At 39.6% G+C, this 26,606-nt stretch overlaps 1 protein-coding gene across 3 annotated transcripts in view; it reads left to right on the forward strand.

Annotated features, from left to right (window-relative positions):
* The window catches only part of grik4 (glutamate ionotropic receptor kainate type subunit 4), a 382,616-nt gene extending 364,910 nt beyond the window's left edge, over positions 1-17,706 (forward strand). Inside the window, exons 15-21 of one of the 3 annotated variants that reach the window (XM_023961354.1) lie at positions 5,068-5,177; positions 6,029-6,202; positions 7,573-7,738; positions 9,692-9,917; positions 12,112-12,240; positions 12,326-12,444; positions 13,336-17,706. In XM_023961354.1, the coding sequence (XP_023817122.1) occupies positions 5,068-5,177; positions 6,029-6,202; positions 7,573-7,738; positions 9,692-9,917; positions 12,112-12,240; positions 12,326-12,444; positions 13,336-13,728 (1,317 nt within the window). In that variant the 3' untranslated portion in view covers positions 13,729-17,706. Of the gene's footprint in view, positions 1-5,067; positions 5,178-6,028; positions 6,203-7,572; positions 7,739-9,691; positions 9,918-12,111; positions 12,241-12,325; positions 12,445-13,226 lie in introns of all 3 variants that reach the window. The other 2 variants (XM_023961355.1, XM_023961356.1) reach the window with 2 other exon arrangements.
* Positions 17,707-26,606: the final 8,900 nt, after the last annotated feature.

Genomic DNA, 26,606 nt, shown 5'->3' on the forward strand with positions numbered 1-26,606 from the left:
AAAGTTGAGTGTGTCATGCAGAATTGTTGGATCCACAGCTCCTCTGTAAACCCCAAATCACTTCATTCATAGCCGCTCCCATGTGTAAGGAGCTTGTTGCTCCATGGCCTGAATATGACGCTGACGTCTCCTTTGATAGATGATGATGAGCGCTAGTGCCGTGGGAGAAATGTGGATTTAACTGCTGTAAATCAAAGTATTCACCATGTTTTCGAATGACATCGCCTGAGTTGGTTTGTGTTTATTAGCATAATTGGGATTTAATGGAAACGGTGTAATTGCGAAATTGTTTTTTTTCTCTACATTTCTAGAATTTCAATAAAGTTTTGTACATATGTTTAATGGAAACTCAGCTACTGACTCTTTTGTCTCACCTAATGCGCCGTCTGTGCGCCTCATGGCATTAGTTTAAAAATGGGCCATTCATTGACGGTGCGCCCTATAGTACAGAATAAACAGTACGTAGAAATTAAGTCAGCTGATGAATTCAGACTGGTCCAGGTTGACCCATACCATGGGTTATTGACTCTGGCTGCAGCTATTTACAGAATTACCCAAACGCTCTGTTGACGGGGACCCACACACAGGCTTGTGGCCTCGAAAATCCCTCTGACTTCAAGCCAGACAATGCTCAGAGTTAAATGTTGTTGTGAATATGACCCAGTGACCTCTGCCAAATCAACTCCTCTGCACAGACAGCCCCTGCAGTCATTTTATCATAACATAACAGCTGACAGCATCTGCTCTGACACAATTAGAAATGTGCACATCATCAAAGAGCCCAGATTAAAGGGCACAAGCCCAGGAGGGACGGGAAGAAAGACCACACGTAAAGGAGGAAGTGATAAATAGCTGGAAGGGAAAGCTGAAGCAGTGGAAGAAGGACAGACAGAAAATACTAGTCCAGGGAAGCAAGCAGGTGTGTGACAATAGGAAGGCTCCGTCAGTGAGTTAGAATTCAGGTAGGCAGACTTTGTTGGGGGAGTTGGAGGGTTTGTGTGGTATGAATACCAAAATACCCAATGAACGGGTGACATCCTTGAGCCTCACGAGCTCCTTGAGCCAGCCCCCCTTCAGCACACAGTCCCCCTGCGGGAGGCAAGGACGGAAGGAGGGGATGGGGTGGGAGGTTGAGTGCCGACAAGAACAGATCAAAGTAAAATAAATGAGTTCTTGATCTGCCTGTTAAAAGGAGAAGAGCGAACATACGTTTACAGTAGCGCAATGACATTTTTGCTGTTTTATTTGTTGAGATGTTCTCATAAAAGCAGGTCATAAAGGCTGTTTCTCCGTCCGTAAACCAAGTCTGCATTATTTTCACACCCTTTGCTTTTGCCTCACGTTGTTTCATTTCTTTAACACAACGATAAACCGGCATAAATTGATCCCTTGCTCTCAATGAAAATAATTTACAGATGGCAGAAAAAGTGTTTGTGAGAGCTGAAGTAACCACTCGTAAACTCACATTTACTGCTCATTGACTCGGATCCATGCTGCAATCACACTTTGGTTGTAGTGTGGGTTTTGTTGCCTCCCACCTTGTCCAAGTTACTACTTTTACCCAAACAGCTACAGATTACAGTTAGTTTCTGTGTTCTTTCACCTGCTGCCTCTGGGCTGAGCAAACAAGCGCCTGCTGCATGAAGCCGCCCAATCACGTACTGCATCTGCCTAACTGAAGATGGCTGACAGCATAGACAGCTGCTGACAGGATTTGAAACAGGGGCGCACACAAACACAAAACTGCTGACAATCTGTCCCGAACCTGCAGGCTAGCCCTCCAAAATAAAGTGAGTAGACCACCTATTCATCTATGATAATAGTGTTCAAGCTAAATCCCAGACCATCTGGAGGTGCTTGTCTTGCTGTAACCTCTTCATTCAGGCAGCTTTTGTGTTCACTGTGGATTTGTTTGCACTAAAAACAAATGTTGGAGAGGAATTTTCTACTAACGATGTAATCATCACAAGTGCATGCTAGTACTACTACAAAGAACAGAGGCCCCGTGCCTCACCTTCTTTACAATAATCATTTTGTTTAAGGATTTTAACCCTTTATTTGATGACATTCGGTCAACTAACTAACTCTTCAACTGTTGACGCAATTAACGTAATTCCAGAGGATTCTGAACCGGAGATAAGCCATCTTTTTCGCTCATATGCAGCACTGTGCAGTAGTGAAGTGATCACGCAATCAGCGCCGATCAACTTTTTCTGTCGTCATTATTGGTGCAAAGCCGCACTTCACCGTGTCAGAGAGTTACGGTCCAGTCAGTTGGACAGTTGCTAACATGATACGTATTTTTTCTGTTTTATTTATAGTCTGATTAGACGAGCTGCAGATATTTTACAGAGGATAAGAGTAACCTTTGCCCTCAAAAGTTGAAGGAAACTGGAAAGAAAAAGAAAAAAAAATTAAGAAGCTCAATGAAAGTATGTCTGACATTAGACTGGTCCATGGGCTTAAAAAGGTTGGAGACCACTTATATAGGTGGAAATATCACTCCATGAAAGCACGGGAATATACTGTGTATTAGTAAGCTTCATATTTTGTTGTGCTTCAGTATTTCATATTTTGCCACTCAGCTGTTAAATGTTTTCGTTCACTGGACAGTCACTGGTGGAACATGTCTGATTTGGTTCTACAATAAATAATAGATTTACAAAGAACAAAGTGAAGTGGAGTCAAAGTAAATCAAATTGTTAAGCTTTAGAGGGAAAAAAAAGAAAAATAATGAGCGACTTGATTATTATCCTCTCATTAGTCAGCAGGGGAGCCTCTTCACGCGTTATGGCTGGTCCATTAATAATGTAGGATTACTAGAAAATTAAGACAAATCACTAAAAAATCCTTGTTTTATTTTTATCTCTGTTTTAATGAGTGTTAAGCTTTTTTCCTCAAATCCAATTTGATTTCAAATAAAATTGAACAAGAAATGACTCCAGGAAGAAAATACGGTGACACGTTTTACAAAAAGGTTAAGTCTTTTTCGATGAGCCTCTGTGCTCCTGAGAGTGCTTCCCACATTCCCACTTTGCATCATTTTTGCTCCAACCTTAGAAAACAGAACTTTGTCTAGAGTAAATAATTTAAAGCACAAAGTGGGGACTTTTGAGCCGCACAGATCCCTCTGTTTTCCTTTTTGTCCTTGTCGTTTTCTCAAATTCCTCCTGTTGTCTTCATTTCTTAGCTCCTCTCCTTCACATCCACTTACGTGCCATCTGTTAGCTAAGAGTCCCACTTTTCTGCAGCTCTCTTCATCTTGATAACAGCACCTTGGTGGGAACTTAAAGTGTGAGTACACAGGGCCAACCATTCTCAAAATGCTGCTTCAGCATGCACCGAACTGTATGAGCAAACAGCAGGACCCATGTCAGCATATACTGCTCTTACTCCAAAAGGCCGCTTAGCAGTTAAGGAGTCTTTACAGCAGCGCTCTACCGCCGAGAGGCCATTGTGTGTGTTTCAGCTGTCGGATCTATTTTCAGTCGGCTATCATCATTATCGTCAAAAGCAATTACGCTCTATAGATAGACTGGCACTCGTTATGACTGGCAGCCGGATTTACCCAAAACGTGCTCCGTTTTACTGCTTTCTGCTCACTCCTGTGTTATGCAGCCCAGCCAACATGCCAGCGATTACAATTCATTTTCATCTATCAACAACTCCGAATGGGAATGTGGTCCTCCAAAGACACGCCCATCCAAATATGTGCTCCCTCATCGTCTCAAATTTAATTTTCAGGACCACAGAGATGCATCACTGCAGCGTTTAACTCCCACGTCCCCCCCAAAGGAGCACTCTACTGCAGAGACTGCTTGAAATGGAATTGTTCAGGTGTTTACCCCACCACCACAGAAATAGAGCATAAGGAACTTGAAGCTGAGTGACTGCGTTTACCTCATAACAACCCTCGGACAGTTGGCTCTTTGATCGCCTCAGCTGTACAACTGTCCTCCTGGCCCCCACAGCCGCCTTCATTTTACAGTCATTAGCAGATGGTAAACGTGCATCTGCGTGTAAATGGCTAATATCCCCCAGCTGACAGGCTATAAGCTGACGATGCACGATGGAAAATACAGTATGATCTCACACATGCGCATACAAACAGTGACACCAGCCAGTGCATCAGTAACTGCCTTCACTTTAGAGAACAATTTTACTGTTTGTAATGAAACAGTCCCTCCTTTGCTGTTATTCCATACTAGCTTGTTGGATTTTAGCGACTTTATCTCCTGGTAGCCGGTCCAAACAGGTAAAGGCATCTGTTTCTGCACTGCTTGGCTTCCTTCCTGCCCAAGCCAAAGCTTTTAACAATGTTTCTCTCATTTTCTCTAAACTGGGCCACTGTGTACCCTCAGTTAGACTGTAGGTCAAGTGTAGGTCATGGAAATGAGTTTGTAGTTAATGTAGCTGGACTGGTATAGTTGATTATCTGACCTGTTTTCCCTTTAATGCATCTCCTTGTGGAGAAATGCATCGTGCAAAAATACTCGTGTTTTTCTCTTGTTTTTTCCACATTGAGGACCTTGCAGGACCCAACATTTCATGTAGTTTAAATGCATCAGCAGCAGTCGTCTTTTATTGTTGTATTTCTGGGACTAATATCTGAAAAAAGGAAAGCATCTTCTTTTGGGTAGGACACTGTTGTGCAGCTCTGTTGGCAACTCATGGGAGACTGAGTTTGTGCTTTCATACAGTGTTGATCTGAATGTTTACATGCAAATGAGATTCAAATAATAATAGTGCTATCAGTTCATGACAGAAAAGTCTCTTTTTATTGCACCACAAGCCCAATATTTACGGTCACGGTCACTTTCTTTCCCCTTGTTAGCCAAATTAAACCAGGCAACACGGAGTTTTGTCAAACGCTTCAACACTGAAATTCAGAAATACTCAAGTCCTCAGGCAAAAATCCATGTTTTTTTTTACAAGCTAATAAGTGTATCATTACACTTATTTTTTCACTTTTTGCTGTCGTTTTAACAAAAGCTTGTTTTGGGTTGATGTCTGGGCTAAATGTGGGATGTTGCTAATGATTTCTAAAGTTTATGTTTTGTTTTTCAGGGACGAAGGCCAGGTTACTTCTCCTTCCTCGATCCCTTCTCCCCTGGCGTCTGGCTCTTCATGCTTCTAGCCTACTTGGCTGTCAGCTGCGTCCTTTTTCTCGTTGCCAGGTAAAAAGCTCAGTGGGTCTCTCTGCAGATGAGACAGGCAGTAAAGAAGGAGAAAAACCAACAAAGACTTCTGACGAGAGTTTAAACATGAAAAGGTTTGTTTGTTGGACGCATGCTGCAGGAAACAGGTGTCTGCTCTCTCGCATCTCTTTGGCGTCTGCCGTTGATCTTCCACATCACAGTGTTTCCCCCCCTCCCTTCCAGCAGTCGGTCCCTGGCACCACACTGCCACCTGCTGGCCAGAGATGGAAGTGGCATAACTGCTGCAAAAATACTTCATAACATCAGAAACATCTAGTCACAAAAAATAGAAAATTACCCTACGCCTGCTGATTTAATCAAGATTCCAGATTGGTAGACTTATTGCATCTCTGAAGAGAGCTGTATGGGTGGCTTGAGGCTATAATTGGCACCCTACTTATGGAGGTTGGGAGATGCAATTTAATCGTTGTAATTATGCTTAAAATCAAGTGTGCACCTCATTTTTTCCTGGATTTACAAAGAGAAGATTAAATTGGGCAGTAATTTGTTTAAAAATGGTTTTATAAAAAGCACATTTCTTTGTAAATGTGTTACATCAAAACACACACAACCCTAATTCAAAGACTGGTTGAAAATACCTTTTTGACTATCCTAAAAAAAAAAAGTAACTGCTAGATGTGAAAATATAGAATACGTAGGTATGAAAGGAAGCCACTGATGGTGACTTCAAGCTCAGTTGATTGTTAGTCACCTCATCCTTCAACCCTCTTTCTGCCTCTGTATCTCTCTATCCCTGGGGATTTACACACGCTGAATACATTTTTCCTGCCTGTCACTTTTTGCATAACCTGTTGTCTCTGCATCCCCAGACTGACACCGTATGAGTGGTACAATCCTCACCCGTGTCTGAAGGGCCAATGCAACCTGCTGATCAACCAGTACTCACTCGGCAACAGTTTCTGGTTCCCCGTTGGGGGATTCATGCAGCAAGGGTCCACCATAGCTCCCAGAGCTCTCTCCACACGTTGTGTGAGCGGCGTATGGTCAGTATTCACCTTTAAATCAATAATGTAGAATAAAAACAGTTTTTTTTAATGATTTCTTTAAAGTAAATAAGCTTAGTTTACTTTCAGTTGTCTTTTAAAATGTTTTGGTAAAATCATTTTTTTTCTAGTTGGAGTACGCTTTTTTTTTTAATTGCAGGAAATGCAATATTCTGCTGTGGCTGCACGTGGCTGGAGTGTTTAATATTTTGGTTATCGCTTCTCTCTGTGCACCGAGTTGCAGATATGTAAAGATAATCTTTGCAGCTTTCATATTTGAAAATGTTGACGTCTCTGCAGTTTGCCAAGGCATAACAAGGCTTAAAATCCCAAAGGCCAGGTCATAGAGCCACTACATACAATTTGTGCAATTTCCATGTATGAAGTTTCAGTCTTTCGTGATAAATGCGTGCTATACGTAATTCATACATGTTTCTTGTGTTTGTCATTCATCCATGTGCGCAGATTTCCATTAAGGTATTCAGCTGACGGGTCTTTACTTGAATTTAGTTTTTTAGCAATACAAATTTTTGTTCGAATGGTGAATTACGCAGTTTATTTATATTTTACGTAGTTTATTTGCAATTCTTTTGCAAATCTTAAAGAATTGTGTGTGATTTTTGTGAGATGCATACACAAATTTATGGCTTTCCACTACCGTTCCACATACAGTATGTCTAACAAAATTTTCACGCATGTACCACCATGTAATTTATACTGTGTTCTGCGCACATTTCACGTTAAAATTACATAATTGATGCACAAATCACTAATGAATTGCATATAAACAGCGCAATAATCATGCACGGTTCATGTTCTACTTTGATTTACGTGTTATTTGCGTGTTATTTGCGTGTTTTATCTGTACTTCTTCCGTGGTTTTAACGTGGTTCCTTCGTGATACATCTGTGAACAATTTCACGTAAAGACCACCACGTTTCTCACTCTTTCCATGTATATTCACGTATGACCAATCTTCATTTGTGCAATATGCGCAAAATGTAAGTAGTGTCTGTGTGACACGGCCATAACTTGCTGTCCAAGTGACTGCTTATTAACTTCACTCGGGGTTTTCAGGATATCATATTTCAAGATAACGGCAACATATGTGTGTGTGCATTCATGACATCAGACATTGTCTGCATTTTAGTCACCATCCAAACCGAGCATTCTCACCTTTTCTCCATAAACACCCGCCCACCAATATATCCACCGCAAAATCCTCCGTAAATCCTGCTGTGCGTTCTCCTGCAAGGTGTGCGATTGCACACGTTCATCTGAATAATCCATCTCCACACAGCCATCTGCGCATATACATGTGTCTGTGCAGTATCTGATTACATGTGTCAGGGATTTGTCTGCTCACACAGGTGGGCCTTCACGCTGATCATCATCTCTTCATACACCGCCAACCTGGCTGCCTTCCTAACGGTCCAGAGGATGGAGGTGCCGATAGAGTCGGTGGATGATCTGGCAGACCAGACATCAATAGAGTATGGCACAATGCACGGAGGATCCACAATGACTTTTTTTCAGGTGAGGGCTGACACTCAGCATGCAGCTGCAACCAAAAGTTTACATTGACGCAGAGGATAGCTGAACGGAATTCATCCGATTTGCAAAATGTCAGACATTTGAAGAAACAGTGTTGATCTTCTGTAGAGGTGGAATTAGACTTGTATTTTTGGTTTAGAAATTTCATCTTAAACTTTTCATAGATAAGGGGGGAATATTTAAAAAAAAGATGTGCTAGGAAGAGTGTTACTACTTTCAAAATAATAATGCCCAAGTACAAGAAGAATGTCTAAACCATTAGAGAAAGAGTAACACAGTGCTAATAGTTTAAACCTGCAGTACCTGATTTATACCAAACGTAACCCTTAGTAGTCTGAAGTCTTTGTTTTTTTACTTTAAAATTTGCTCTGTTAATTTAACTTTAAACTTATTTTATGTGGCAATGCATGATTTCCATTTTTTTTTTTTATTTACAGGTATTTTTGTTACACAGTAATTGGCAGAAAATCTGAATTTCAAGTCTTTCATTTTTACATTTAGTAAGCTTTAATTTTTTTTTTGCTGCATCAGTCCCAAAAAATTTGGAGCAAACAGTATACTTATCTAACAAATATCAAATTTGAACAGCAAAAAGAAATTCTAAAAACAAAAGACAAAGCAAAGACAAAGGGAAAATAATATTTTGAAAAAGTTTTAAAAAAAGGCAGGGCTCCATTTAAAGCTCTTTTATGATCATGTGTCATAACTCTTATATTTGTTTTGACCCAAAAATGTCAAAGCTAAAAACTTTCTGAAACTTTTATGTGGATCTTAGAGTAAAAATTATACTAATGGGGTTTCATTCCTACTTTGTGAGCGGCAAACTCATCGATGGGTTCTGAGACTAAGAAAATAGTTAAAAGGTCAAAGCTGAACTTTGTTGGCAATTAATCTTTATGTTGACCAATGCCAAAAATCTCATTTTTTTATGCATTTGTCTGTAGATGTATTGTGCCAATGTTGTGCATCCTGAAAATAAAATTTTCAGCTGTTATGGCAAAAAAGTACGTGAACAAACATAGCCTTTTTCCCAAAGGAACGTTTTAATTGGACGATGAAGTAAAATAAATCTAACTACGACATATTTAATTAGTTACTTCCTGTTTCCCTTATAATCTAATGACTACACTGTACAGTTATGGGAGATTTCCTCCTAGTGCAACAAATTGATCAGTATAAATTGAGGCTACACACCGATGCAGTTCTGAACTGTCTCTTGGAAAGTCTTTAACATCAATTTTCTCTAATCAAGCAGGAAAAGTGTGCTACAAAAAAAACATATATCTAAAACATATTTGAAGTTAAAAAAAAACATTTTGATATACTCTCTAATTATTTTGTTATTAAAGACATAAAATCCAAAAGTTTCCTGAACTCTAATGACATGCATCAAAGGAAGGTCTGCCTTTTTTTTATTTTTTATAAATCACATTGTAGCTTTGACTACATCCATCCGCAGCCCACTGAACACATGCAAGCATTGCTCCCTTTAAAGACTCTAGTGATCAATGAGAGACATGACCCGTGCCTTTTTTTCCTGTTCCTGCCGTCTGCCACCTCTATATGCAACCTTTATCTGCTTCACATCTGTTATCTGCACAACTATTAAATATGTGTCTCCTTTGGGGGGACGAGGCTCTGTCCACATCACACGCACATCACACAAAGCAGACAGAAAAAAAAACACTGAGAAATAGATGCTGCTACAGGGAAGAGTACAGTGGAAGGTGAGAGGGATGGAAAGGAAACTTGGGACTTCTTGGTGATTTTACTTTCACCAGACCTTGAATAGATGGTCATCATTTGACAGGAATCAAAGCTCTTTTTGCCTCCTCTTCAAAGTGTCAGATATCTAAATGCTAAACAAAGACATGGGCAGAGGTTGTGTACATGCACATTTGCAGCTAATCCTCCATTTCTGTCACTGCCATGCAGAACTCCCGCTATCAAACCTATCAACGGATGTGGAACTTCATGCACTCAAAGCAGCCCAGTGTATTTGTGAAGAGCACAGAGGAGGGGATTGCTCGGGTCTTAAACTCCAACTACGCCTATCTGTTGGAGAGCACCATGAATGAGTACTACCACCAGAGAAACTGCAACCTGACCCAGATCGGAGGACTGCTGGACACCAAAGGCTATGGCGTCGGCATGCCACTGGGTGAGTAGAGAGTGATGCATGAGAGAAGAATTCAAAGTGACTGAAGAAAGAAGGAGAGGTTCGAGGTTCGCTGTTAATTCCATCCACAGGGATGCTGAGATAGATAGAAAAAAAAGTAGTTAGAGTGTAGGTCCAAACAAGCAAACTATTGTTTTCTGTAATTTAGTAAAGATAAATCAACCTAACATGAGAAAAAGTAATAGGTCTACTTACAACTCAATGCTTGGCTGCAAAAAATATAGAATCTTAAAATAAACAAAAACGATGATCAATTCTTGAATGTATAAAAGACACAAAACTTCTTCTCAATGACTCTCCAATGAAAGAAGCTGTTTTTCCTTATTTCTAAAAACGGATTATTTCGTGATAGGGCTGGGATTATATAAATTTGCTTCTTCCCACTCCTTTTCAGGCAATAAATCAAGCTCTACTTAACTTTAGTTAATGATCACTGTATTCAATTAAGCAAATGTGATTTAAGTGACTTTTTTGTTTTGTTTTATTTTCTGTCTTTTTAATCCATGCATTTCATCATTTCTGTAATGAATTTGATAAATATCTGTAAATTCTTTATTGCTTTGACTACAATGCTTGAAATAAATCAATAAATCAAATGATGAATCTTGATTTCTAAAAAAGAGGGTAGTGTGTTCTGAGTTCAGTAACAGAGAAACGCTGCCGGAAATGGCCCTGCCGTCTCATTGGTCAGTCTCCAAGTCCGTTTCAGCTAGCAAGAAAACAGACAAGAGGTGAAGTTTGAAACTGACAGCACTCAACATTGTCCAATGCATTCAACTCAGCTGACAGTTTGAGTCTAGCTCTGTATTCTGGACCAGTTTTTGCTGTACTATAAATAATTGAAAATGTTGTGCCTCATGTATTATTAGGATCTGTTTTTTGTTCAGTTTTTTTTTTGTTTTTTGTATCTTTATTTACGGTAGTTTGAATCCTATTAACCGGAATGCATGAATTTTCGAGTGTCCTCTGAGGATGTAAAGCACAGAGGAGAGTAGGGAGATGAAGGCTCGTGAAGTGTACTGCCCCCTGACTACCCTGCCGTCTGTACCAATCACACAGCACAAAGCTGTCCAACCAGGTGGACGAATAATCTTACCAACCAGCTCAAGAACTTCATAAGACTTTTCCGGTTTACTTCTTACTTTAAAATAACCGAGGACTAATTTACCTCCCTACTACATCAGTTTGAGGACAGTTCAACTGTAGGTATAGTTTTCTTGTTTTTCTTCTTTAGGTGACAGGTTATGGAGGCAAGGTCACACGTCGTTTGACCTGTCATTCTTGCTGTATGCCCCATGCCTGCATCAGAACTGCTGTCACACATATGTGTCAAAACAGAACCAGAGAAAGGAGTTCAGGTCAGACACATGATAAAAGGCCTTGTGCTGGAACTTGATCCTTTCAAAGAGATCAGAAGTTACCTGTTTGATGTTTAGTGGTGAGTGATTCTGCAAGCCACGATGAACTAACAAAACCCCTGACATGTCTTGGCTGTGACTTATGTGGTCCATTAGTTTATGATCTGGTGTCATGTGGAGGCAGCGGCTGGCTATTTATAGGGGGTGAATAATGAGCTGCAGTTTGCACTCTGTCTGTGTGCACACCAGGAAATCCTTCTCTAATCAAGAACAGTTAGAGAGGATATGCTGCAGATGAGTCTTCCTTTGCCAAAGGAGTCCCGTAAAAGATGTAAAACAAGGCCAAAACCTGGACTATCGCCATCGCACAGTGCAGATAAAATACTGTGTTTTTCTGGCTGCTCAGTCTCCAAGCATAAAACATTTCAAATTCCAGTTAAAATTCTTCATGTTGTGCTCCAACAAAACTTTTTTCTTGCTGCTTTTTCTTAATCACACATGGCTATAATGTTCTCGGTGCAGCTCACACAGAACAGATCTGCTAAGATCTGCTTAGGCCTAATGAACTGCAACATTAGGAGCAAGTTAACTCAGAGTATTGTGTTTATAATTTTTCTATCTAGCTATGTAGTTCAAATATTGATGTGTTGCTATAGCTTTGGTTGTACAATATTTGAGGCTATTTAAAATATTAGGAATTCTGAATTTATTTCCTCTTTTAAAAAAAACTCACAGGATAAAGGAGAGAGTAAACTCTCACAGAAAATATTAGAAATGTGGGTTTATTTCAGACTCTTTTCCTCCTTCTTCCCCCCCAGGGTCTGTGTACCGTGATGAGTTTGACCTCGCCATCCTCAAACTGCAGGAAGAGAATCGTTTGGAGATCCTCAAGAGGAAATGGTGGGATGGTGGCAAGTGTCCAAAAGAGGAGGATCATCGAGCTAAAGGTTTTTCTTCGACTTTAAAGTCCTGATCTGGATGGCTCACGTGTAGCGAATGTGTTCATTCTTGATCAGGATTTTTTCTTTCCAGGTCTGGGTATGGAGAATATAGGCGGTATCTTTGTGGTGCTGGTGTGTGGCCTGCTTGTAGCAATCCTCATGGCTGTGCTGGAGTTTGTCTGGATGTTAAAGCAAACACCAGGAAATGAGGTGGGAGAGAGCATCATACTACATCTACTGATTAGCGAATATAGACCACAATGCATTACGTTTAAATAATTTTTGAAACAAAATATATTTTTATTGACTTAATTATAAACCACCCACATTATAATCATCAGAACACTGTGGATTCATAAATAGTATTCGTAAAATTCTCGTGTTGCTTAGGTTTTTAATTTGTGAAATCTGTGGAATTTGTGAAATATTTGCTGTTTAAAATAAAAAGTAGTGAGCGTGGTGTCCAAATTGCTTTTAAAATCCAGGGCACTAGATAGTCCTGCACTATATCGTTTTTTATTGGTTTGAGAGGGAATTCTGACATATTCTTTTGTATTTGTGTCAGTTTTTCCCCACAATCCAATACTTCATCTGAAAGGGGTGTCAAAAAGGTCTTCCTCTTTCTGACTTTGTTAATTTCTGAACGATCTATAAAGTGATGTACATAGTTTAATATACGCTGTCGTAGTATCGTCACAAATAAGAGATCAGATATATAAATATTGTTTGAAGAGAGACATTGATATTCTACTATTTTTAAATTTGCTTGCCCTTAAAAAATGTAAAAGCTATTTTTTGTGTGTATTTGAGGCAAATCTGATTGTACATTGCTGACTTCGCTCTGTGAAAAATTAAGTTAAACCTCTAATTGTTGTCCGTTTAGATGAGCTGAGTACAGATGTTCTGTGTGTGTTGCAATTTGTGTGTTTTTCCCTCTATTCACTTCCGATAACCATAAAATGTATCTGTTATGTGTCTGTGATGTTCATCAGTCTGTCCTGATCAAGTCAGTCAGTCAGTGAGTGGTCTGGCATCTCTCCCTGTCTCCCTCTCTTACCCCCTCTGCACCCTGTCTTTTTCTTCCTGTGTGTGTGCTCGCAGCAGTCAGTGTGTGACGAAATGCTACGGGAGCTCCAGGGCATCATTCTGTGCCGCAACAGCCTCCAGGTGAGGCGCCGGCGGACGCCGTCGATGCTGCGGCCAAAGCCTTTGCCCCTGGAAGAACGCCGCGCGCGGGCTGCGGCCGTCAGCCTCAGCAACGGGAAAATCTGCGGTGGTACCGGACTGCCCGAGCACCTCTCTCACAGATTCACACAGGAGGCCGCCCTGGTTGCTAGGGGTTGCACCCATATTCGGATTTGTCCCGAGTGCCGTCGCTTCCAGGGACTGAGAATGCGTCCTGCAGCCGGGGCTACGGGGATCCTGCCGTCTCCCACGCACAGTGAGGAAAGCATAGACTGGGACAAGGCCACAAATAGCAGTGAACCTGAATAACACACGGGAAATGATGCCAGACTGACCCTTCCAGCTGACACCCCTGTTGATTGCAGGGATCAAAGACATTGTGGTATTTTGATTCAGCCATTTGGAGCTTATTGTTGAAGGGCAGGACAATGCTCTGGGCTTTGCTTTGCCCTTGAGACAACAGTCCAGAGCCAGTTTTTGGAATCTCCTTGGGTGAATTTTTTTCCCTCACAGCAGATGAGAAATGGATGAGTCTGTCTCATGTAGTCCCTGTTGGCTCTTTGCACAGGATGGACAAAGACAGCAACGGGGCATTTGTACTATGCAGTATTTTCCGTCAGTTATCATCGTGCTGTTGCTTTTTTATTTGGTATTAATATTATGACTTTCTGTTGGAATATTAGTATTGTATTGTATGTTTTCTTTTCTTTTTTTAATCTGTCATTCTGCTGTACGAACATGTATTGCCTCGAAACAGCTGGAGGAAGATGGACAAGCTACGACAAGGTCATTCCTCAAAACCTTTTATTTTGAAAGTGCCAAAAACCATAAGTTTGACCTTGTGGCTGAGCCTTGAGAAGACAACAAAGTTAGAAAACATACAGACTTCTTTTTGTAGTAATGATATTCAATTAAAACATTTTTAACTGTTGATATCTCTGAAAGACAGCATCGCATGTCAGGAGGGGTTGGCATTGAGTGATGATTTGCTGAAAGAAAGTGATGGAAAAAAATACCTGCATACAGACCTCCATTCATTTTTTTCTTTTTTGTGTGTCGTTTGATTACTTTTTCATTATTTATTCTTTTTTACGCCACTCAATGTACCAAAAACCCCTTTACTGGAACCCTCACTGTTCAAAATGTACACCGGTGAATACTTTTCATGGCGCATATAAGCAGGGTGATTTGGTTTTATCAGTGGATGAATCAAACCCAGCATTTATGACATTTAACCAAAAGCATAAAGTTTCTAGTAAAGCAAAGAGGTTTTTTATGTCTGCAGTTGACTGGGGTTCTTCTAAATGTCAAGGCAGTTTTGCTTTTATTGATTGGGAAGTTTTACACACACCATTTAAAGCAGCTTTTCAATTGTGGTCTCCTTCTGTCAGGCTATAACATTTTCTTACTTTTATTTAAAGGGATAGATAGGAATGGAAAAACACTAAGAAAGCCCACTAAGTCCTGACAAAAATTTGATTTTTGGGGAAGAATAAATATGTTTTTTTAAACCCTTCTGATGAAATCCACATGTAAAAATTCAATATCATTTGATTAGTTAGTCTCAGTTATGATGATTTGGTAAGTTTTTGCCAACATTGTTAGTTAAAAAATAAAAATATTGACACATATTGATAAAGGCACTTTTACTATTTACCCACTGTCTCTAATTTGATTCACACATTTTTAACATGGAATAACTATTATAAAGAAAGTATTATAAACAAATCTTACATTATTTTAATACAGCAATTCATTATTTTTATAAAATGAATAACAACAAATGAGTTCTTCTAACCTTAAAGGTTTTAAAATCAGCAAAATGTTCCCCATCAAGTGTTTTTGAGATTTAGGGAAAGCAGCTATTTTGAAATCAGACTGGAAAAGCACTTCTACTGCCCCAATGGAATGATAATAAACTACATGGCAGAAAACATCCAAAGTTTTTTTTAAAAGCTTGGATCATGCTAATGAAATAGGGGTCTTAGAAATCTAATATTAAACAAGTTGTTATAAGGGTAAAAAAATACTAAAAGAAAAGCTAAAAAAAATGAATCATTTCTTTGTTTTTCCCTCTTGAAATTGGACAAATCAAATTATATTGAATTATTTAATCAGATGAATAAAGCCCTTTGTTCAAAATACATTGATACCTCTATTTAAAAATATAATTAACCCATTTTGGTTGTGTTTCCAGTAGAAATTGTTGCCTCAGGAAAAAAAACCGCCAAAAACAAAGATTGCTCATCTTTTCTGAAGGGGCTGCGTGAAACCTGCTCAGATTTAGGTCACAGCAACAAGAATCAGAGGTTATCCACCTGTCGGCTGTCAGTAATCATAGCAAAGCCACCTAAGCAGATTGGAAATCAAACCACAACAGCTCTTCAAAGGTCTGTTTTTTTGTCGTGATTATTTTTCTCCCACGAGTTGTCTTCTCCAAATGTTTTTTTTCCACACATTGAGCTTGCTTGAGCTTGTTTATTGTTCCATTCTTCATAGAACCTCTTTATTGTTTTCATCCCCCAAGCAAAACTTTGCAATGCTTTCAGAGAGGAAACCCAGAGATTCACAATATTTTAGCACATGTTCAGTTTCAAAAGAATGACACATTCTAGGTAAATACTTTTATTTTAATAATAAATGATTCAAATGCCAAATCAAGTGTAAAAAAAATGCAATATCCACATGTGATCATTGTATTCTAAATAGTTGCCATCCGTATTTTGAATGTAACTTAAAAAAAAATACTATTCGTAAGAGTTTGAAGGGTCTCACTGGTCCTGATGGGAACATCTTAAGCTCTGAAAACACTTACAAGGCTGCTAAATCAAGCGTGCTTCGACTGAGATTGCCAATTACCTTGACAGCACGGAGAGCAGAGAAGTAAAGATTAAAACAAATTCCACTGAGGCTCCGGGCGACTTTCTCTACCAAACAGTCCAACAATATCTGGCTGCTTTTTTCTATATGCTTTATATTTGTTGCTTACGTTTTCTTCCATAATAATCTGTTTTTAATTGAACTTCCCCCCTTTATGTTTGCCTCTTCTCTTCTCTCCTTTATGTAAACTTCCCATCGGTCATGCTGAATCACCTCTTGTAGTTTAAGGGAACATTTTTATTTATTTATTTTTAAATCCTAAAATGTATTTATTCAATCAGGAGAAATGATCACGATTGACTGTCTTTGTTGAGACACGAAAGGGCAGCCATGTAAGGGTTGCCGAGTAAACATAGGAGGAACTGAGTGAAATCCAGGAATTTAAAGCATCAACATCCTGATTTTATTCCATTTCCGATCTGAATGCTCATGAATCTTTCAAAAGCTTAGAATTTGTGTTTGCAGGAAGTTTTGGCAAAGAATGACGAGTTTTAAAGACCCATATTTATGCACAAGTCTAAATTCCGTTGCAGTTTGTTGTTCATTGTGATTTGTGGTGGAGTTTCCAGCCTCCTCAGGATGCTGATGGATCACCTGCTTCTGATTTACCGGTCAGTTAGACTGCACTTGGCCTCGTCTAGTGCTGGCTTTACCTTAACATGGCATTTCCTCAACAAGCACATGCTTGAGTATGAAAGTGACACACAGGCACTCGCCTCTACTTGTATGTCAGTGTGTAAAGTTTGTCATTCTGGTCATCATCTGGTGCTCCTCCATAAATTAAGAGCTTTTGCTGCTGTCCAATGTCTTGCTGCTGTTGGATTTATGAAGCCAATAATAGGTACTAAGCACCTGGAGAGCTGCTTCAAGCTTACCATGTGAAGAGTAACAGTTCTTCCTAATAATGGCTGACAGTACATGCTCATGTTTTCTGCTAAACCACAAAACCTTTCCTTTAGTTCCTACCTCTGTGCATGTACCCCTGCTTTTATTCTGATATGTTCTTTTATGGCAGTAGCTGAACTTATTCAACTCATTTCCCCTGTCCTCTCCATGTCATTGTGAGATCATTGCTTTGTCCTTGCTCAAAGCAAAACTCGCAAGGACAAGATCTTTCCCTCTACGGATCCTTAGCACTAATGAGCACCGGATTAGATGATCGTCAACACAAACTAAATTCAATTCTGATGAATACATCGGTAAGGATCTTTATTTTTGTATTTGCAAACTTATTTGTTCTTTATGTGTTCTCATATGAGGGGGTTTTCAGGGTGTATGTGATGTCTACAAAATAGGATGCTGTCAAGGCCGTTGCAACCTTCTGCTCACTGACGGATGCTGAAGAATTTGACCAAAACGTCTTGACATCGCCTGTCTTTCAGAGAAATAAAAATGGAACTTCATTTACCTGTTGTGCTGTTTTTCTATATATATTCTTGGGTGGCTGTGGAGCAGAGGTAGAGTGGTCAACCTCGGATTGGGTATCGCAGGTTCGGTTCCCGCCTTGCCCACCCATGTGTCGAAGTGTCTTTGGGCAAGACACTGAACCGCACATTGCTCTTGGTGGTTACAATGGTCAGTGTTTAGCAGTGGAGCCACCATTATTGATTGAAACCTTTATTTCACCAGGCAAAACATTAAGAACAATTTCTCATTTACAATGTTGGCCTGAAAATGCTAAAAAAAACACTCAAAGGAGAGGGAAGAAGACAACAAAAATGTTTTAGACATTTTAAATTACTGATTGAGAAAACATTTACGTGACTCTTTAAAAATGTCCTTCACTCTGCGTTTAAAAGCGGAGAGTGAAATCAGAGTTTCCAAATGCCGTATTTTGATAGAAGTTCCACTCATTTGGAGCAGCAAAACGAAAAGACATAAATCCATAGGAAGACTGTGTTTTTGGAACTTTTAATTTGAGGAGTTGTGAAGAACGAGTGTTGTATCTTGAGGGATACTCTAATTGTTGTAACTGTTTCAAATATGGAAGTGAGAGACCAAGCAAGCTATTGTAAATGAACATAAGACAGTGACTGTTGTGACGGGACTGCAAAGAAGGTCTATTCACCTGAGAAATTAGTGTGTTAATGTGTGAGTGCATGGGTTAATAAGACTGTAAAGCACTTTGTGCCTTCTCAGAATACTCCATTTCTTGATTCCTGCCTTGATCACTGCAGACACAGTTACTGATTGTGTGATGCGCTCTTGCAGAGATGACTGAAAAGGACTTTGTCTGTTAGCACAGGTAAAGTGTGTTTGCACTGTGTTGCTCATACACAAGGAAATCACATCTTGTTTGTTCACATGGTTTTCCCAAAGTTGGGTCTGGAGAGACCAGCAAGAGGAAGAGGAAGTGGGACAAAGCGAGACTCTCTCTCTGGAATTCACCTCAACATGGACTGGAAGTTGATGAATTTCCACCTCTGTTTCTGCACATTTAACCCTTGTGCTATCTTAGATTAACCCACCCTTACATTGACGTGTTCTCCCTACCATGACAAAGGTGGATAAAGGTGGAAAGATTTCGTGTAACTCATGGACACCAATGAAGATCACACATCATTGAAGAAAAATGGTTCAGTGCACTGTCTAATGGGTCCAGATGACCCAACTCCCAATGTCAAAGTGCCTAGGATAGCACAAGGGTTACAATATGACGTGTTTGAATTTGGCTCTACCACTTTTTAGTGCAGTTCTATTTGATCACTCAATGGTGTAAGGCATATTTAGCTTTCCACACAGAGGATGATTTTTTCTCAGTAATGGATGCATGGTGCTTATCTAATTCAAATGACTCTGGTGGCTTCAGTCAGTCCTGTTAAACTCCAAACAAAAAGAAACACACACCCTCTGAGAACAATAGCGTCTTGTTTTTCTTTCATGAGAAAATATTGGCTTTCAGATAAAGGCCTCTTGAGTTAATGTCACATTTGGTTGTTAGAGCAAGATATTATAATCTGTTGGTAAATGATTTATAGCCTCACAGATGAGAGGCTAAAGACCGGAAAGGCAATGAAAAAAGAAGCAAAAACGGCAGCTCCACATCAACTGTATATTTTTGCTCTCTGCAGGGGGAAAAGTAGTATCAAAGCAGGCACCTAAATCATGTCAACTACATATTACAACTACAACCTGAATATTTCTTCAGATTATTTTCTTTTTTTATGCATTAGACCGGTTGCACCAGGCGCTTTTTTTTTTTCACAGTTCCTTTTTTGACATATGCTGACATGCTTAATGCAGGAGGATGATGAAAGGCTCAGCGATGTCCTATCCACTTCTTCAATTTTACTCCACATGTAAATAATCTCCATGTGCTATTATTGGATTTAAGAATCTCTACATAAACATTTTGAGGGAGTTTACACAAAACAAAGCCATTGCGCGTTTGCTATATGCCTTCCAATAAAACTCCATCAGATGATAAATCTGAGCATTATTGTTATTTTCTTGAAGTACTGAAAAAGAAGTTCATCTAAACTGTGCATTTTAAAGTGATGCTAAAAAAATGACAGAAACAAATCATAAAATGAATATCAAACACTATTTTAAACAAAAAAAATCTTCCATCTCTATCTAGATGTGAGGTCAGAGCATCAAGAGTTTCCTGTAAAAATAAGAAAAAAAAAAGAAAGTCAATAATGTTATGATGCAGGATAGGATTTTCCATTTTAAATCTGAATATAATACCTCTCCTTGTATCTCCATTGGGTTTCATGAGTGAGCAAATGCTAATCAGGTTTAGTGGGGATGAGATAAATGAGGATAAAAACACATTAAAATCCCATCAGCACCACCACAAGCACAGTCCCGGGCTTTACCACTCACCTTTAAAGATCTGAGCAGCCAAAAATGACTTCATCCCTCCCGTGAAATCTAAATTGTGCTTCAAAGTTATGTCATCCTGTTGTTTTTTAAGAAGAGATTAAGATTTTAATTTGTAAGTATTTGCATGACATCATTAAGTCATAAAAATGTGATATTTTTAACTGTTCATTAGCGTAATTTTCTTTTATTTAATCTTTTAATTTGCATTAATAGAGTGAAAAACTGTCATGGTGGAGGGTGGCTCGAGAGCCGGTTGGACCCAGACGCAGAGGTGGAGGCATGAGGATCAGAGTCTAGAGGGTTTAATGAACAAACAAAAGGCGCTGCAGAGCAGGATGACAAAACTAAACAAAACTCACTGTGGCGTGGAACAAGAAACGAGGAACATGGCATGACAAGGACAACCAGGACAGGAATAATGGACCAACACAGGAGGAAGGCAGAGACAAGACTTAAATACAGACAGGGCAGACAAGACACAGGTGAACACGATCAGGGCAGATGGGGACCAAAGGAAGTAAAACTCAAGAAAACAGACAAGACAGGAGACTTTCAAAATAAAACAGGAAACAGAAACAAGACAGAACAAGGACCAAAAACAAGACAACAAAATCAAATCATGACAAAAAACATGTAGAAAACATCATTCTTTTTGCAACACAGTTCATAACTCTAACTAAAAACATGCTGAAAGCATATAATATTAAGTTTTGGCCATAGTAAATTGAATGTAACATTGTAAAATAATTACAATCTCATGAGAAACTTTTAAACATTTAAAACTCACCACTTTTTTTTACATCAAAAAGAGCTCTGGCTCCAGTATTGTGACCAAGAACACTTCCTGTGTTTCAATGGAAACCTTCTCTAGCCCCTGAGCCACAGCTGTACGTCTGTGTTACTGAGGCTAGTTACAGTCCGTGTGTTTTAGATTATTGTCAAGCAGCAAAATCCATATGGTAACCATTTGGGTGTTGGACAGACGTTCACTCATCTGACTTTGAAATACTCTGTCATATACAAACGATTATAGTTGACTTGATGATTGCAATGGTCCAGGACTGCGTCATATTTAGTAAATATCAAGTTTAGTTTCCATCCATCCATCTTGTGCCACTGCTTAGCCCTGTGCAGGGCTGTAAAGGTCGACGAGAGCCTTCCCCAGTCACTTCGGGGCAAAGACAGGGTGTGTAGTCCTGTCCATTGCAGGGCTACACACCCAAGGGCCTTTTTTAGAATCACCTGGGTTGAGCAATAAAGTTAAAAAAAAACTCAGCAGAGAAAAAAAGTTGAGGCAATGGTCCAAAAATGTACTGATTCTGGTTCTCCAACAGTGCTTGTTGTATTAGCAAACACTCATCAGCTTTAAAAAATAAAAAGCCCAGTTGGACAGCTGCTGTGTCATTTGGCAACCTGTGCGTCACAATATCATCCAAGGAGAAATATAAAGTGCAGAAAAAAAGAACAAAAACTCAAACTTAAGAGGCAATCTGATGACTCCATCATTAAGCGCATCTTAACAAACCAATCCACCTTTTTGATTGTTGTGATCATTACAAAAGCAATAACTTTTCTGAAGTATGCTTTTGTTTCTCACATTAATAAGTTGAAGCTGCATTTTTTTAATTAGCTATTTAATTCATCATCTTTATGCTATGTGCCTGTTAAAAAGTTCAAACCCCTTTATTTATATGAAGCAAAGTTTTTTGTTTTTTAAGTTACAACTAAAGTTATTTCTGATTCCTGGTCAAATTTTATAACTTTATGCAACACTGTCAGATCTTTTGCACAACAAAACAAACTGAGTTCAAATAAGGTGGAACCAGCAATAAATGAAAGAAAAAGTCCCAAGAACATCAACAGAAAACAGCTTGAGGTCAAAGTTGTGAAAAGCTTCTTTCTTTTCATGTCTTTATTAGCGTTTAATGTGCTGTGATTCAGCTCACACTCTTCCAATGTTATCCAGCTTGTGTTGCCGATCTGGTTTGACTGTCCTTCTCCTGATCCACTAAATCAGGGGTCGGGAACCTATGGCTCGCGAGCCATATATGGCTCTTTTGATGGTCACATGTGGCTCGCAGACAAATCTTTAATTATACTTTTTTTTCATTAGACCAGTCCTTCTCGGGCGCGATGCGATGCCAGAGGCGCGGAGTAGTATCGGTGCTTAGAGAGAAAAATCAGCGCCAGCATTGTCACTTTACTATTATCTATAATTTCACAGAGTTTGTACCAGCCGGAAACCTGTGAATTGACGTGCCTAAAACTGCGCGCTCCCGTCTCTGAGAAAGAGCGCGCAGTTGCGGGGACGGGATGTGAGGGAGAAAGCAGAGGGTGGGGGTGAGGGGGACCAGCAGCAGGTGAATCGCGCAGGGATTGTAATAACGTAAAACCTGCTGCCCGTCACTCACTGCAGCGTGAGTGTGTGTTTGGCTCCACGTCTGCATGTGAGCAGTCTGTCTCACATCTACAGAACATTCAGACCTACGATCACGTTTAAAGTCTCAACGCCTGAACGAAGCAGAAACTCACCACGTATCAACCAGACTAGACAATCAGCAGAACCACCACGAGAAATACTCATCATTTATTAGCAACAGCATAACAATGTTATTAAAAAAGAATCCACAGACTTATTGTACTTTAAAAGTTTTGAATTTACATCAAATGCACACATTCATTTGTATATTTAGTTTTAAACATATTGTCGCGGACTGAGTTGGATGGCTGTTGGGCCGCGTTAAAAGTTCTGGAGTTCATGAACGCATCAAGCAGAGATCTGATTGGCTCTCAGTTCTGTCGCTCAGGCTGTTGTTAGGGTGTTTGGACCAATGGGGTTCAGCTGTGGGCCGAATAAGGGAAATGGGAGGGCTGACGCGGCAGGAGCGAATATAAAGTTGGGAGAAGCGCTCTCGTCTCTGCGGGAGAGATTCAGGAGTTGCTGAATTAATTGAACGGCGTTTGTTGCAGTCTACAGTAACCAGAATAAAGAACCTTAAGAGAGGTTAAGTCTCCGTGCCTCAGTGTGGGAAAGAGACACTACATTATTGTATGGCTCTTTTGAAATTACATTTAAAAATATGTGGCGTTTATGGCTCTCTTGGCCAAAAAGGTTCCCGACCCCTGCACTAGATCATGTTCCCTTTTGTCTTTACTCAGCTCTTCCTGCCGCAGCTCTAGATGAACAGATACCTCTTCCTGACACAGCACGTGTATCTGTCAAGTCATCCTTTTTAGTGGCCACCTCCCATGTGTTTATTTAGTTACATCCGCCCATCTACTGTCTATTGCTCATTCAGGACTGGGTCACAGGGGTAATAATAAAGTCAGAGACACACCCCAGTCTCCTTTTTTAGATCAGCGAAAAGAAGAGGTGCCCCACTCCAGGCATTAAGAGCCACTGGCCTGCTTTTTCACGGCCCTCAATGGTGAAACACACCTGATTCAGGTAGAGCAGGCATAACTGGAAAGCAATTAGTTCACCAGCCCTCAAAGAATGGATGGCCCGGAACTGGTGGCCTTTTTAGAACATATACAACTTCCCATGGAGATTTGCAAAGCAAAAGAGTTACCGTAGTAATGTGCACTACTAGTACACTGGTAAACTAGTCCATAAATGACACTGGAGGCTAATGAACGGGGAAGGAGGCAAGAATCTATTTTGCTGCATTCGAAAACCAGATCCAGAAAAGTTGCAGGGGTTGTCTCACAGGAACAGAAGTCTGTTTTCAACAGTTCATTATGCATTTTCCAGATTATTATTGGGAATAAAAATTCCAAATGAATCCCAACAGTGACAGAGAAAGTTTTTATTACCATTCAAAATTTCACTCGAGGTCATTTAACAGTCAAGTTGGAAGACAAAAGCCAAAACGTCAGAGAGAATAAAGCTGCATAAGGAAGTCTGAGACAAAAAAAACACTCATGATTTGTGGACAAATGCACACAAGTAAAGATGTTGTCATGGTCACTTCAAAACCCAATAAAACAGACATTGTTAGTCTTTTTACACTGTCTTTAAGCAACATGTTTTCAGAATATGCACAGCTGTAATACCTAACATTGTCGCTAGATGGACCCCAGCAGTGATAGAGCACAACGAAAGGACAGGTTCTTGTTCCTTTTTGTGTTGATTCACTCCTTTCCTGCTAAACACAGTTTGACACAGTGGCTACATCGGAGTTTATTCAGAAATAAATTTGCTAAGTCAATCGTTCATTGTCATTTTTTTAGGAATAGACATGTAAATACTTGTTTACGTGTGAAAAGCTGTAAGTTAGAGAAGAGTGATGAATGTACTTTCTAGGTTTCTTTCAGTGGAGGTCCTCCTCATTTAATTCAAGTATGGAAAGAAAGTAGCAGAGAACACAGGAAGTTGAGGATCTTTTTTTCCTTCTCCACCAAGCCCCAATGAGTTTTTTACTTTTGGTTACACTAACAGAACTAATAAAGTTTTTCTTTATTGACATCTGTGCTGAAATAATAATGATAATATATACAACCTTTTAGTGTACTATGAGAAATCTTTTGTGATATAATACAACCGGGCAAACGGCTTTTTGTATTAAGAAAGCATTGGCCGTCCAAATTAATAAGATGTTTAAAAATATGGTAGATTCAAAATGCCAGGTTTTAGATAAGATAAGGCATGTAATATTCCACAGCTGCAAAATCTTTTAAAAATATCTTACATGTCTGGTGCAGATAATGGTACCATGATGTACATTTCTTGTCTATACCTATTTCTAGTCAACTTATAATAATAAATACTGCTTTAAAGTTCAGTAACAATACAAGTTTGGAACAAATTCCAATGTGTTGGTAGTTGTAATGTCTGTGTTGGCTTTTCCAGCCTTTGGTCTACTGCTAGTTAACCCCTCATAATTATATCTCTTCTTTTATCACAAAAAGATGGTACTGAAAGGGTTGATCCTGGTTTCCAAAGGAGTCTTGCTGGATAGCCAATTGGAAGCTCAGTTTCCTTCTCCTTTTTAGCATCTGTCACACTAATTGACATGCAGTTCCAAACTAGTGATTCTTGCATGGTGTGCTGCATACATGTAGAAAAAAAAGTAACATGAACATCACTTCATTGGTATCCCTTTTATTAACCAAAAAAGCCAATAAGTGTGGTTTTTCTGTCAGTGGTTATCAGGAAACATCTAGGAAGGGTTTTACTTATAAACCAGTGGACATTTTTGTCAGACAAGTTAACTATGGGCCTCAGGTGTAGAAGGGCTTTACTATTGAACTTGTAGAAATGTTGGATCTCACTGGTCAGCTAGTGCCTTCCTTCTGTTTCTCTAGCAAAGCAGGAAACAACAATAGAATTAATCAACTAGTGCACATTTTTGACAGTCACTGGTTTATTAGCTACTTCTAAAAACAGTTAAACATCAAGGATGTGGAACACATACATGGTGGAGGTCGACTATTAGCTTTTTTATCAAGCTGTAAAGGGATGGTTAAAAAATAAAAGTTATAGTCCAAGGTCCAATTTGATCAAGAAATAACGACACCCCTCAGAAAAAGCAGAAACCTTGTTTCCGGTTTAGAATGATCCAGGCGATTCAGAAACGCTCGTCTCCACTCAAAGTCGGACCGTCATGGTGCATGCGGGGTGCAACTAACACCAACAACAATGGAGGTCATCCAGCAGTTTTTCCACTTGGCTTTTGGTACTTCATATAAACAAAGCATTTGATGTTGTTTGAGAGAAGATTGCGGATGGCGAAGAGGAATACAGCCGCTTTCTTTTGTCATAATGACCTTCAGCCAATCAACGGGTTTCAACAGAAGCTCTGCCCTAACCGGTCCATTCCATTTTTACATTTCTACAACCAACTCAGGCCCTAACATGGTACAGTCCGGTCCAGCTAAATGGGTCCATTTTATGATGGAAATGTTCACAATACCAGACTAGACTAGACTGTACCGTGCCGAGGAAATGATAATTTAAAGTCCCATTCCAGTCATATTTTGATCAATTGTAAAAGTGCTCCAAGTGCTCTATTAATTATTATAACTTGGACAAAATGAAATAACCTGTCTTTTTCCAAGACAGGGCTGGCTAACCCTGGTCCTCAAGAACCACAACTCTGCCTGTTTTCCGGCTCTCCGTGGACTGCTTGATGCTGACTACCTAGTAATCAGGTATGTTCAGTGAATCAGGATGTGGAATTCCTTGAGTCAGCTAATCAGCAGCGAGCTGATCAGAGAGAACTGGAAAATATTGGCAGGGTTGGGGCTCTTGAGGACCAGAGTTGGCCAGCCCTGTTCTAGGACATAGTTTCTGCAGAGTGGCAGGAATTCAATCAGAAACTTAAAAAGTTGCAGGTGGGACAGTTGGCGTGGAAGTAAGCCTCCAATGATTTCCCATCATCCTATTGTGTACACTCTCTCCCAATAGCTTGAGAAAAAAGCTAGAAGAACATGTTCAAATCACCAAAAATGTTTTTTTCATTGGAGTGGCTCCTTAA

The sequence above is a fragment of the Oryzias latipes genome, chromosome 13 (genome assembly GCF_002234675.1).
Source record: "Oryzias latipes chromosome 13, ASM223467v1".
NCBI classification, from domain to species: domain Eukaryota; kingdom Metazoa; phylum Chordata; class Actinopteri; order Beloniformes; family Adrianichthyidae; genus Oryzias; species Oryzias latipes.